Source organism: Pelodiscus sinensis, chromosome 23, assembly GCF_052426305.1.
Source record: "Pelodiscus sinensis isolate ZL-2025 chromosome 23, ASM5242630v1, whole genome shotgun sequence".
In the NCBI taxonomy this organism is placed as follows: domain Eukaryota; kingdom Metazoa; phylum Chordata; order Testudines; family Trionychidae; genus Pelodiscus; species Pelodiscus sinensis.
In genome coordinates, this window is record NC_143074.1 from 1,764,565 (window position 1) to 1,778,102 (window position 13,538).

General features: G+C 49.8%; 1 protein-coding gene across 3 annotated transcripts; it reads right to left on the minus strand.

Annotated features, from left to right (window-relative positions):
• Window positions 1-11,439, minus strand: LOC149521731 (ficolin-2-like). Of its 3 annotated transcripts, none has more exons than XM_089772867.1 (10): window positions 11,358-11,439; window positions 9,598-9,711; window positions 8,890-8,943; window positions 7,590-7,625; window positions 6,739-6,777; window positions 5,895-5,930; window positions 4,736-4,863; window positions 3,632-3,761; window positions 3,279-3,413; window positions 1-526 (listed from the first exon to the last, which is right to left on the minus strand). In XM_089772867.1, exons 1-10 carry the CDS (start codon window positions 11,437-11,439, stop codon window positions 279-281), a joined length of 1,002 nt encoding a protein of 333 aa, XP_089628993.1. In that variant the 3' UTR covers window positions 1-278. The 3 variants fall into 3 exon arrangements, with proteins under 3 accessions (XP_089628993.1, XP_089628991.1, XP_089628992.1); XM_089772865.1 differs by having other exon boundaries at window positions 6,739-6,786; XM_089772866.1 differs by lacking the exon at window positions 6,739-6,777 and adding an exon at window positions 8,592-8,627 and having other exon boundaries at window positions 7,584-7,625.
• Window positions 11,440-13,538: the final 2,099 nt, after the last annotated feature.

Below are 13,538 nucleotides of genomic sequence, written 5' to 3' on the forward strand. Positions count from 1 at the left end.
ATGACCATATTTTTTTCTTTATAGAAAGCTACATTTTTGGGAAATGAGAAAAGAAAATAGCATCTTCTGATACTTTCTAGCAAGGAGAGGAATTGTTAAAAAATCTCCTAAAATTGGAAACCAACAACCCCAAAAGCAAAGACGAGCCACATGTGCCCACGGGCTGGCGCCTAACGAGAAGGTCTGTAGTGTCATCTCCAGATAAATGGTTATTATCACAAGCCTATTATTGCTATAGAAGAGCTAAGTATAATCATGGTAACTAACTCCCTGATCGGTTACACAGGCCTAATTTTCATCTCAGACATCTTGTAGGAGTAATGGAACCCTTTCCCTGAATACCAGTTCATCCCATCAGCATAACTTTCATGGTCCCCTTTCAGGTATAACCCATTCAGGTTGGAGTGGTGACAACCCGTGTACCACCAGGCCCCCTTAAAGGTTACAGCGCAGTTTCTCAAAGCCTTGTCATTGTCACGGTCCTGGGTTGTAAACATCATGCCACTGTGTTCGGTGAAGGAATCCCCTGCGGAAACAATTGGATTTCTCTATTATGTGTTTGTTCAATGACAAGCCAGGCGAGAGAATCTCTTTTTTTTCACGTTTACAGTTGAGTTGCCACAGACAGTCTGGCAATCCTGCAGGGAGTTGCTAAATTTCTCATGGCAGCAGACAGCAGCAATCTCCCCGGGGTCAGGAGTGAGACGGCAGTTCTACTTCCAGTGGGGAATATTTTTCACCAGGCCTAGTTCTGAGAGCATCTCCACACAAGACCGGGCAGAAAACTCTTCAATTAGCAGACAGACTATCAGAGTATGGAGCTGCCATCAAGGCCAAAATGCTGGTGTGCCAAGACTGCGTTCCTAGTACTCGCAAGGGCTGGGGGAAGCCATGGAGAATTTGTGCTCCTCAGGAGAAAGGGTTAAACATATCCCACGTACACTGACTCCACCAATGTCAGGGTAAAGTCACCCACACAGAAGCTCTTCAGAGGGCACTTTCCTCAGCCCTAATGAAGGGGAAATGACCCGAGCGCCCAGTGACAGCGGCCCAAACGAAGACATGGGCAGCTATCACAGGGAGCCAAAACAACAGGGCATCCCACGCATCACTGCAGAGACGCGGGCAAGCGAGCTGGGAAGGAATCTGGAATTGACCCTGCCCAACAGGAAATCTTGGGAAGCGGTTGTGACGTGTGGTCCCATGATGAGCTGGCTCCTGCAGCCCGAAGGGAGAAGAGCCCATAGGCAGCAAGCAGCTTCCCACCAGGATACAGGCATGTTCTCTCTCTTCCTTGTGACCTTTAGGCAGGGATGTCCCTTGCAGAATGATCATCAGGAGCAACCGCCCTCCCCCCCGGGCTTATTCCAAACGGCATGTGGGATTTTATCGAATCAAAGGATATCACAGCTATTGCTTCCCCTTTTCCTCAGCACTCGTTCCTGGAGGGACACTTCCCACTTATGTGTGTGCAACGGACTGTTCCTCCCTCAGTGGACTGCAGTGGATTTGTCCTCACTGAAGTTGATTCTATTGACCTCAGACTATTTCTTCGGGTTGTCCGGATCATTTTGAAATACAATCCTATTCTCCAAAGCATGTGCAGCCTCTCCCAGCTTGGGATAGTCTGTAACCCTCGTAGGTGTACTCTCTGTGCCAGGGCCTAAACCCTGGATGAAGATATTGACCAGAACCAGTCCCATCGCATATCACTGTGTCCTTGCAGCATGACAGGAACCATCGATAATGCTTTCTGAGACTGGCTGCCCAGCCAGCGATGCACCCACCTTATAGGAGCTGTAGCTAGATTGCATTTTCCTAGTTTGATAGTCGAGAGGCCATGTGAGACTGTAACAATCGCTTTACGGACATCTAGATATACCACGTCAGCTCCTTCTCCCCTTTCCCACGGTTTGTCATCTTGCCAAGGAAAGCGATCAGATTGATTTGACATGATTCGTCCCTGACAAATCCATGCTGTTACTTATCACCTTGTTATCTTCTAGATCTTTGCAAAATGATTGATTAATTATTTGCTCCATTATCTTTCCTGGCACAGAAGTGAAGCTGACTGGTCTGAAATTCTCTGGGTTCTCCTTACTTCCCATTTCATTGATGGGCACTACATTTGCCCTTTTCCATGAGACATGCATGGTGGTTATTGTTAATTAATCTGGGTGCTTAACAATTGATTGTTTCCTAATTCAAGTCTCTTTCCAGATATCGAAATTAGGCTGTCTGGTCCACAGGTCCGGGATCCCGTTTGTTCCCCTTTTCGGAGATAGGTGCCATGTTCACCCTTCTCCGGTTTTCTGATACCTCGCTCATCCTCCAGGAGTTTTCTCCGCAATGACTGAGGATTCTAAGATTGGTTCAGCTCGCTGTTTACGCCCTGGCCTACACTGGACTGATTTCAAGGCTTCTGCATATTGTGAACACTGTAGTTTGAATTTATTACACCAGGAGTTACGAAGTCAAATTTACTAAGTTTGAAATAGTTTCCTAGTGCAGACATGTTTCCTTTGTGCCTTAACATTTGTTTCTCTGGCTCCTGCTGACTTAATTAGATCTAATTTATCTGAATATTATAACTCCTCCTCCTCCTCCCCCCTCCCATACATTTGCGCTTGCTCTCCTTCCCCCTTGTTAACAGTGTGTTGAGCAGAGCCGGCCCGAGCCATTCGTGCACCCCGGGCCTCGGGAGCGTGGCTCCGCCCCCAGGAGTGCTACGCGTGTGAGGCTCTGCCTTGCCTTCATCTTTCTCTTGCTGCTAATGCGTTTAACGCCCCTCTTCCTATGGCCTTTGCTGCCCCTTTCTAGGAGTAACTCAGCAATCCCGCAGTGATGCGCAGCAGACTCTGTATGCTACAGACACTCTCTGGTTCGGAATTTGGGAGTCCGGCTGCAGTGGGCACGAAATGGGACCTTTCCACCCACTCAGTGACGTGTACCACCTCTGGTGCCACTACTCTGTTTAATCCAACCGTTTCTCGGGGGCATTAAGATCCAGTTTAGGAAAGTAACCAGCAGTAGCTGTGCCCACCTCTGCACAGCTGCTTTCACTAGGCCGGGGGCTGATATTACGCGATACATGTTGTTGTCCCTAGATCCGGTGTGTCTCCTACGCTAGCTCAGCAGCAGAATAACTGGTGTTTCCTGAGAGACATCACTTCCACCCGGCACATTGCCATTTGCTTCTGCCACCAAGTATCCTGCGTCCCTTTGGCTTTCCACGTTTCCATCTGCCACCCGCCATAAAGGACCCTCCTGGAACCTACCTGCTGTGCCTCCTAGAAAGGATCCAACGGTCAGCATATAGTTGCCAGACTCGCCTGCAATTATGAATGACGCAAACTTGGCATATTGATTATTGTCGTCAAAATCTCTGAGATCAACACGCAGCTCCTGGCGTCCTTGAGAGAACAGTTTACAGCAAACTTATTTATTACTGTTATGGATGGTTTTTATAGCCACTCAAGGCTTGAAGCTCAATCCAGGCCCCACTTTGTAGGCACCATTATGGCCATCTCGTTTGATCGCCTGCCTCACATGCATCACAAAATTTCACCCACTGATTCTTGTGACTGCGTGGGGGAGTGTTAGGGAAAGGAAGCATCACTGATGTCTTTACCTTGGGACGTCAGCAGGTGGATGTTGTCGTTCCCCAGCCAGAATTCTGACAGCTGGCTGCCGAATCCCGTCTTGTACGACTTCCAGTCCCGGTAAAAATCCACGGAGCCGTCCGCCCGTCTCTGGAACACCTGCAGGGGAACGGGAGACTCTTAGCTGGAAACCCCACTTTGTCACCCTCCCACACAGAGCGTGAGACTGGAAACCCCGAGGCAGCAAAGTGTTGGGGAGACGGACAGTGTCAGCTCCAGTTCAGCCTGAGGGGACTAGCGCAGAGGGCTTGTCCGGAGGATCACAGTGTAGCTTGGCAGCAACAAAGGGTCACGTGCTCCAAAGTGTACAGCCCTGGCCTGGCAATCAGGACTCAGTTCTACACCCAGTTCTGCCATTTGGGTAAGTCCCACGGCCTCGGCCCTCTGTCACCCCTCTGCCTGCCCTGTCTGCAGAGACTGTGAGCTCTTGAGGACAGGGACTGTCTCTCGGTCCGTCTTTGCCCAGCCCCCGGCACCATGGGGCCCTGATCTTCATCAGATTCCTGAGGCTCTCCTGGGACAGTCACAGGCACAGCAGAGTGTCAGTGGGACGTATATACAGGGGTCAAACCCTTTGTCGCCTCGGCTCCCTAGAACGCTCTCTCCACTCAGGCACAAGCTGCCAGAGCGATGCAGCAGCCGATGCCGCTGGCCTGTGACTAGCGTGGAAGGAAGCAGGAATCCTGGTTCCAGCCCCTATTGAGGAGGCTCCGGGAGCCGGGCAGAGAACAGCCAGAAGGGGGAATCCGGGGACCTGTGTCGTACCAGTGACAAATGTCCCCTCAGACGGGGTCTTTTGGTTCTAAGGCTCCAGGCTCCCTCCATGAAACCCCTTGTGCCCACTGCCCAGGTGTCTGGAGACTTTGGGGAGGGTTGGGGGGTTAGCAGGGCCCGCAGAGTGTCCGTGGTTTTGTTCAGCTAAGCGGGGTGAGATCACAGCATCAGAGTCTGTGCCCTCGTGCTTTTCTCCGAGCTACAGCCCCCTGGCTAAGGGCACCTCCCATCCCGGGCCTGGAAATTGGTGGGTGTTCAAGAAAAAATATCCAGTGAGCTTCATTATGCGGTGTTCTTACAATCCATCCTCCACCATCCGTGTCCATGTCACAAAGCACGGTCATGGCGTGACAGTCGTGGGTGTAGATGGTGTACCAGCCGCTCATGTGGTTCCCTCTGGCTAACAGCTCCTGGCAGCTCTTTGCTCCTGGGTGAAAAGGAATTGCAATTTGTAATTGGTTGTTTGACTCTGCTCGGAGCAGGATTCAACGGCTGCTTTCGGCGCACTGAGGGCCAAATCAATTGCAGAATCATCTCTCTAAATATAAAAAAGTTTTCCTGCGTGGAACAGAATGACCTCATCAGGTTCTTTGGCTGCCAAAGCCTCCAGGGAGAGGGGTTGGCGAGCGAAGCAAACTGCAGGCACAGCCCTCTAGTCTAATCGGAAAAGTAGCTTTTCCTCTCCTCCCAGGGCTGGATTAAGGGGGGGATAACCGGGGAGCTGCCCAGGGTACCAACCTATGGGAGGCACCTGATAGCAGCTGCAAGGGATGCTGTGTGTCTGCATGGCGCCCCTTAGAGCTGCAATCAAGCACCGTGCACCCAACTGCAGATGTAAGGTGCACCGGGGGGCAGGGCTGTGCATGCGCCATGCGCCCAGGGGCGGAGCAGTGTATGGGAACTGCGTAGTGTGTATCCTGTGAAGTAGATTGTGGTCTCTCTGTATTCCAGCGTTGGAGAACCAGCAGAGCAGCAGCATATGTACATAGCTAGACTTTTCCTGCTCCCTGCAGACACAACATGTGCCCAACCCGACATGTTCCTTGTGAGAACACCTTGAAAACTCATGGGAATTGAAATGTGCACAAGGAGTTAAACTGCAAATGCCCGTACAGCCATTTGAAATCCATGTTTGAGCCAGAAGGGCTTCAAGTTATCATGTCACTCGGGTGACCGTTTTCCTCCAAAGAATGTCAGATCCTCCCAGGAATACTCAAGAAACAGTTTGCCAGTGCACGGATCATTTGAGACATGTCTCCACATAAATTCACAAGCCACTTCTTAACTATAACCGCACTCATTTTTATAGACCGAAATCCTTTTGCTGATCGCCTGAGAAGAAGAAAATGGGTCAAGCAGAGATGTGGGTTTTTTTCAATTTGTTTGGTGCCAATGCGTTTTCATGTTCACTTCTCTGGATGGAATGAGACAACATTTAGGGTCATAAGAAATTCTCACCTTTCTGACACTGCATTTTATAGATGTCTGCCTCCGCTGGACATGAAAAGAAACACAATGGAAAGTTAAATGTATCCAGAAAATTATCTTTTGTCTTCTAAACTATGCAGTTGGCTACAGTGACTGCCGGGATAGCGAAGTAGTAGTTATGCTGAAAAGGCTTATAAATAAAAAACAAGTGGAAATGGAATCACACACATCTGGGCTCTGAGTCTTCTAACCTGAGCCATCAATACGGCTCGCATTATATAGCCAACACTATTTTGTAATCTTTTCATAAGGCTCCTTTTGCATAGCTAAAAATTGGTCCTTAATAAACTAAATTAATTACTGTTCAGTTCACAGGAGCAATGAATGCAAAGAAAAAGTCAGGGGAGTTGCATATGATTACGCTAGCTGTGAATTTGATTCAATATATTTAAAAAAATCCAAGTGTCAATGGGAGAATATCCATTAAAGTCCTGATAAATAAAAGGTAGTTCCTTTAACCGGACATCTAAATACAATCCATGTCTTGTGATTCATAGTCTCAGTACATTGGAAATACAAGGGAGGTAGGAGACAGTAACCTTCTCCAGGATACACATCCAGATCTAAAGATTTCACCTACATTTCAGCTGTTCTCTTTAACACCGAGGGTGCTCTGCCTAGCGTTGGTTTGGATGTTACAAAACATGGATGGCACCTGTTTCTGCAGGCAGGGCTATTTCTCCCTTTGTAAAGCCCAAATCTCACAGAACAATCAGTGAGCTTGATACTGTGGACGTGATAACTAGCCAAGACGAGAGCTCCTCAAGCTGAAGAAATGAAACTGCAATGATGCGCACAGTACAAGGGAGAGTGCAGAGGGTCTCACCGGGTATTCCATCGGGTCCAGGATCTCCTGAGACTCCTTTACTTCCTAAAAATAGAACTCAGTGTAAAATCCGTGTTTTGCCTAGATGCCACCTGCATAATTCAACCTCTCACCACAGCAATCACGTGGGTGTAATTGTGCACGGGGCTAGGAGAAAGCCATGCACCCCTTACACTCTGAGCAATCTGTTAATGTTGGTTTTGTGGGCCTCAGGTGATGCATTTACAGTGTTGCCGACTCATACGGTTTTGTCACAAGTTTCATGATAATTATTGTTTTCCTGAAAGCCCGACATGCTGGGACCATATGGGTCTGAGATCATTACAGCCTTCGTTCTTAAAGGAAAAGCTGTTTTCTAGCCCTTGAGGCTGTGGAGGATGCTTAAAAATGTGACCCTGGTAGAACCTAAACACTGTAAACAGAAAGCAAATCAAAAGAAAACCAAGTCTGTTATCTGTCCATAATATCATGATTCTAAGAGCAGTCCCCTGATTTTTTGTGAATCTGACTCAAGATAGTCAGTTATTAGGGCTTGGCAACATGCATGTATCTTTCCTTCTGCACTGGCGGAACTGAAATAGGCTTTGGCTATGTCTACACTGCATTTTGGGCCTATTTCCCATGACTGCATGGGACCTTATGAGATAGAGCATCAGAGATTATAATTAGAACCGGGGAAAATTTTCCAGCTAATATTTTACTCAACAAAATATGTTTTGTCAGAAACTTTCAGCAAAGCAGAAAAATGTTTCCAACTGTCCATTTCAGAACATCATTTTCATTGTCATTGGGCTGTTCAAGGGAGACACAGAGGAGAAGAACCACGGCAGGACTCTCACCTTTCAGTCCAGGGGGGCCAGCAGCACCTCTTTCTCCTGGACGAACAAAAGATAAAATAGGAAAGGCTGGTCAGAGATTCCCCGATTTTGGTTGTGGAGCAGAACAGAAGTTGTGTTGGAATAATAAACCCTTTATTATCAAATATTATCAAAGATAGACACTGAAAATGGAGAAAGCAAATGAAAAGAACACCAGGAATATTATTTGTCCATAACATCATGATTTAAAGAACGAATAGTCTAGTAGCCCCTTTTTGGGGGCTGTTTTTTAAGTCTTTCCTGTGACAGAATAACTCAGCTATCCCTCTGTAGCTTATCTACTCGCTGTCTCTATTTTCTTCCTCCCCTCCATTTTTTTTCCTTCTCCCTCCTTCCCACCTTCCCTTATTTATTCTTGGATCTGGACTTCCAACACTCTGGTCATCTGAAGAAGTGGGCTGTGCCCACGAAAGCTCGTGATCCCATCTACAGGTTTTGTTAATCTTTAAGGTGCTGCCAGACTATTGAAGTTTTTCCTGTTACGGGCTCCCTCGGCTCCCCCTCTGAAGCTTTTGAACAAGATATTCAATCATCTGGGGTTGGCAGTACTGCGTTCATCTCGTCTTCTGCACTGGCTGAACTGAAACAGGCTTAGGCTTTGTCTACTACTCTGCAGTGGGACCTATTTCCTGTGCCTGCGAAGGACGTTGTGACATATTGGACATTGTAATTGGAGCTCGGTGACAATTTTCCAGCTAATATTTCATTCACCGTTTTGAAATGTTCCAACTCTTCATTCTGGAAGACCGCTTTTTTTTATTTGACAATTAGGGAAAGACACGAGGACACATCTTGTTCAACTGGCACCGATTCCATTTCAGCTTTTGCTTTCAAGAAGCTGGAAGGGAAAAGAGTCCAACGAAACAGCGCAGGGAGACTGTAGGTCTCAAGTCCTCTGTCACCGTGAACACCACCACAGGGTGCCTGGCTCCGCAGTGGGAAGAACCATCGCAGGACTCTCACCTGTCAGTCCAGGGGGGCCAGCAGCACCTCTTTCTCCTGGTTGAACAAAAGATAAAACAGGAAAGGCTGGTCAGAGATTCCCCGATCTCGGCTGTGGAGCAGAACAGAAGTTGTGGTGGAATAATAAACCCTTTGATGTCAAATAGAGGGAAGGGAAGCCAGGGTGGCTTTGGAGCCCAGATATTATACGCACTGGTGTTTGATAAAGAGCGCTAATTAAATATTTTATTCAAAACAAATTTCCTCTTTTTAGGTTACATAATAGGAAAACAAAGCTCTTTTGCCCTTTTTACTTTACCTTTTGAGCCGGTTCGTCCCACTTTTCCTGGGATCCCCTGGCTTCCCTGTTCTCCTGCAAACACAGAAAACTGACTGAATCCTGATTACTGAGTGTGTGAATCCCCCTGCCCCCTGGGCTCAAATTGCAATGACCCATCCATGTCGAAATTCAAACAACGTATCTGCATCCGGCCCCCTGGCACCTGCTCTCACGTCAGGATCCCCTAGCAGGGATGTTTGCATGGAAGGCCATTGAAGTCAGTGGGACAAGCACATCATGCTGTAGTGTGGGAATCAAAGCTGATAAACAATCATGCTTACATGCACCCATTCAACGTGCCATGGCTCGTGATACTAATCACGTTGTACTCTTCTCTAGTCCTTCATGCAAAGTTCTCAGAGCATTGAAACGAGCCTCTCAAAACCGCTGGGAAGCAAAGGATAGTTATTCCCATTGTACAGAGGAGAACAATGAGGCTCAAAGGAAGTGACTTGACTAAGGTCATACAGCAAAGCAGTGACAGAGATGAGGAAAGAACCAGGGGGCTTGGTTGCCAGTCAGACCCTCCGAAGGGAATGGAGAATCTTTCAAAAACTGGTTATTCTGAAACGTCGATCGCCCACCACAGCATGTGGGTGCCTTGCCATGTCTGTACACAACGCAACAATAATTCCCATTTACATCAGCACCATCCACGACTTACTCCCTTCAGTGCCGGGAACACACCTCTTACTCCTGGAGCTCCTGGGTCTCCTCTGGGCCCCACAGTGCCTGGAATTCCTCTGCAGCCTTGGAGAAAGGAGGCTTTCTGGGTACCGTTGAGGCCCACTAAGCTCACCTCTGGGGAAAGAAACGAACCCGTAATCAGTGGTTGTTCGGTTCTCCGGATCAGAAACGTTCTGCAGAAACCCAGAGGGAGAAACCCAGCAAACAAAAGCCTGGATAGTTGCTGCCTTTTCTTTCCTCCATGAGCAATAAACCCACCATTCCCGCCAGTTACGCATTTGTGTCAATGCTCTGATACCGCACGTTGGCTCATTCCTGCTAATCTTGGTTTTACGTTACAGTAAAAGCCAAAGTTCAAAAGCAGTTATTCAGAACTTGTGTTTGAAAGAAATCACTACAGAGTTAATTTTGATGTCCACAAGCCTGGGCAGTGTTTGCAACCCAGCCGATGCGGCACTGGACTAGTTCATGAGAAATTAACTGCAGAGACACAAAAGGAGAATGAACCACAGAGAAAAACAAAGAGCTGCTGTTCAGGGAAGAAAATGTCTAAAGGTAAATTAATTTGAAAATCGCTATGAGCTCAGATAAGACATTTTTAAGAATTGAATATAATTTAATCCAACAGAGCCCTCCCTATATTATACACCTTGTGAAATATAAAATTATCTATGGAGACATCAGTGGAGAAATACAGGGACACTGGAAATACTTGAGGCAAGCAAAATGTGGAGGGATTAATATTTTCTGTGATATAGAAACTGCCTCCTAACCTAGCGCATTCTGCCATAGATTGTACATAGAGAATGATTTTCCACATGACCATGAGTTGCAGGAAATGAAATGAGAAAGCAGGAGCAGAGATTGCAACACCAGAATTCAACCCTAATTCAGCAGGGCTCCCTTTCCCTTCAAAGAGAGTTTGCCTGGATGAGGTCTGCACACGTTCGACTAAATCCTCCATAAGGTCATAGGATTACACAGGGTGTGTAGACCACATGGGTCCGTTGACGGAGCCATGTAAACTAGTTTACCCAGCATCGGCAAAGAAGAGGGGATTTAAATAATCCCCTCTTAATTAAAGTAAGTATGGCCGCCGCCCTGTGCCGACGATCAGCTCTTCCAGCAAAGCACGGTAGTCTAGACACGGATTGGTCGGCTGAGGAAGCCTTTGCCACCTATGCTGTAAGCCTCGTTTCTCGAAGCATAAGGGATCGGTCGGCAAAGGCTTTCCCAGCCGACCGATCGGGGTCTGATTGTCGGCACAGTGCGGCGGCCATGTTTATTTTAATGAAACAGGGATTTAAGGACTGACATTTCATTTTCTAGCCTTTGGCTTAGCAGACTGCATGGGGCTGTCAGTCACTATGTTCAAATGATTTAGGTCCAAGATACAAAGGAGCTGGGAGCTTTAGACAGACAGCCCAGCTACAACACAGAGAGGCTAGAATTTTGGAAATGAAGATGAGGTACAGGAGGTGCAATCCAATTTTGAGGACTCTTACCGGAGAAGAAGAGATTTGCACCAAATAATCTGCAAAAACCGCGCCTGTTTTTTGCACCCCTCCAGTCTGTGCTGTGCACTTCTGCCACACAGGTTAGATTGTACCAAGTAGTTTTGTACAAAGAAGCTGTTACATGGCACCGCGAGCAGGCAAAGCACCACAGAACTGCTGCCCAGTTCCCAGTTCTGCAGGGCCCAGCTGGGCAGGGAGCAGAGGCTGAAATGCAGCTGTGAACAGGGATTGTCTGTCCCTCACCTGGGCAGGTGTCCTGAGCCTGACAGACCGTTATTGCTAGACAGAGCAGCGGGACGAGCCATTTCCGGGCAGCTCTCCCCATGGCTGGGGCTGGTCTCTGCAGTGGCCGCTGCACTCGTCTTCTTCCCACCTTCTCCTCTCCCTGCTAGCCAGGAGCCTTTTATGTGCAGGGAGGAGGGAGCCTGGGGCCAGGGAAGAGCTGCCTGGCCCATCCCAGCGCCTCCTTCCCACGCCCCACATTCCAGCCGGTCCCACTGGGCGCTTGCAGCTCCAGCGGTCACAGCGGCAGCTGACGCCGTGGCCTGGCAGGACGTGGCCGGGACGGGAGCAGCAGCCACTGCTGCCCCAGGGACGTTACTGGACGGAGCCGGGCGGAATCGTTGCTCCCAGGGTTGGTGCAGGGGACTGTGTCTGCTGACAGACTGAAAGAGGGCGCCCAGGAAGGAGCCCGGTCTGACCCACTGCGCCCAGCCCAAGCCCCCCGCTGACCTCCCGGGGAGCAGGGTTGGGCGCATTGACTAGCCACCTGCTCGATTCTTAGTGGTGGGGCAGTAGCCACGGGAGGCCTCGTGTCACACGGGCCCCGCTGTGCTCCGTGCGGTGCTCGCCCCCAGGCGCCGACAGCAGCGGGTGGATGGGCTCCAAGACCAAGGGACCACTGTGCCCCTCTGGTCTGCCCCCCTGTGCCTCTCAGGCCCCAGCGCACCCCAGAATGACCCCAGAGCAGATCTTGCCGAGGAGCAGCCAGTCGTCGCGGTACCACAGTCGGTGGCGGGGAGTCGGCCCCTCCCTTGGCCAATGGCTCCGGGGCTGACCCCGCTCACCGTTCACAACGTGCGCCTGATTTCCCATCCGCATGGGTCTGGCTCCAGCCTCCAGCCCTCGCTGCCCCCAGCCCTTACAGCCTGGCCGGCCACGAGAAATGGAGAGGGGAGGGGAGGAAGGAGCTGGTGTCCCAGTGCCGGCAGTGCTACGTGTGCCCGTGTCAGAGAAACAGTCAAGGCCAATGGCGCATGCCCAGGCTGTATCTGCCGATATAGCACAGCTGCTTTTTCCATACGCACGTGGGGCATTCAGGGACTGCAGCCTGGCGGAGGCTCCAGACGGCAGATCACTGCCGTGGTGCCTTTGCTTCGGTGCAGGCGTGTCTGCGGGATTCCAGTCTGCGCAACGGGAGGCAGCTGCTGGTCTGATGGTCCCTCTCTTTGTGCTGGGGAAGCGCGAGGACACTTCCCACTGGGCTGTTGTGGTTTGTACGTGGCACCAGCGCTCCAAAGCCGCCCAGGGGCTATGGGAAGACATGGCTCTCAGTCTGGCTACCGCCGTGAGACTGGGCCTGGCAGCAGAAATCACACAACCCCGTGGAAACGGTGGAAGCAAAGGGGATCCTGCCACACTGGGCGGTGGCACAAACCTGGCAAGCAGCCAGTCAGGGGAACAGCAGACAAAGGAGGAAAGATGCACGGAGAAGCAAAGCTCAAGAGTTTGTCGGGAAAACGTTGGGGACTGCTCAAGATGTGGTGGGAACGTGGCCTGGAGGGTGCCCAGCGTTCGGAGAGCACTGCAGTGTCAGTGGGAAAGACAATCGTTGCGCCCCCGTCCGCACCCAGGGTCAGCGACTCCGCAAGGGGAAGCAAACCCTTTGCTTGTGCAGTAATGCAAGAAGGGAGCCGGACGCTCTCTGGCAGCTGTCCCTGAGGAGGAAGGGGCAGGTGAATGACGATTCCTTAGACACTAGTGGGACTGTCACAACCGACAAGCTGCAGACTGGTGCTCGGGCCAATGTTGTTTCAGGGATTGGTGTTAAAAGTTGGAAAAGACCGAGGGCCCCGGGGAGTGAACAGCCTCTAATGGGGGAGCTGAGCGGGGCCTATGTTGTTTCAGGGATTGGTGTTAAAAGTTGGAACAAAACACAGGGACCATGGAGAATGAAAAGGTCCATCTGAAATTTTCGAATGGGGGAACGCGTTCCTTCTCTTGGTACATGTGTCCTAGCATGGCAGTAAAAGATCAGACGGAATTGATAAACTTTGAGATAGTGAAAGGGAATAAAACACCTCCATTCCATGGAGACACGCCAAGCCCTGGGGCGGATACAGAGAGTGCAGGTGGGAGAGGAGGGAAGGGACACATTGTCCAGAACGTTTGAGACAACTGTAGTAGAAACAGGTGGATTTGAGA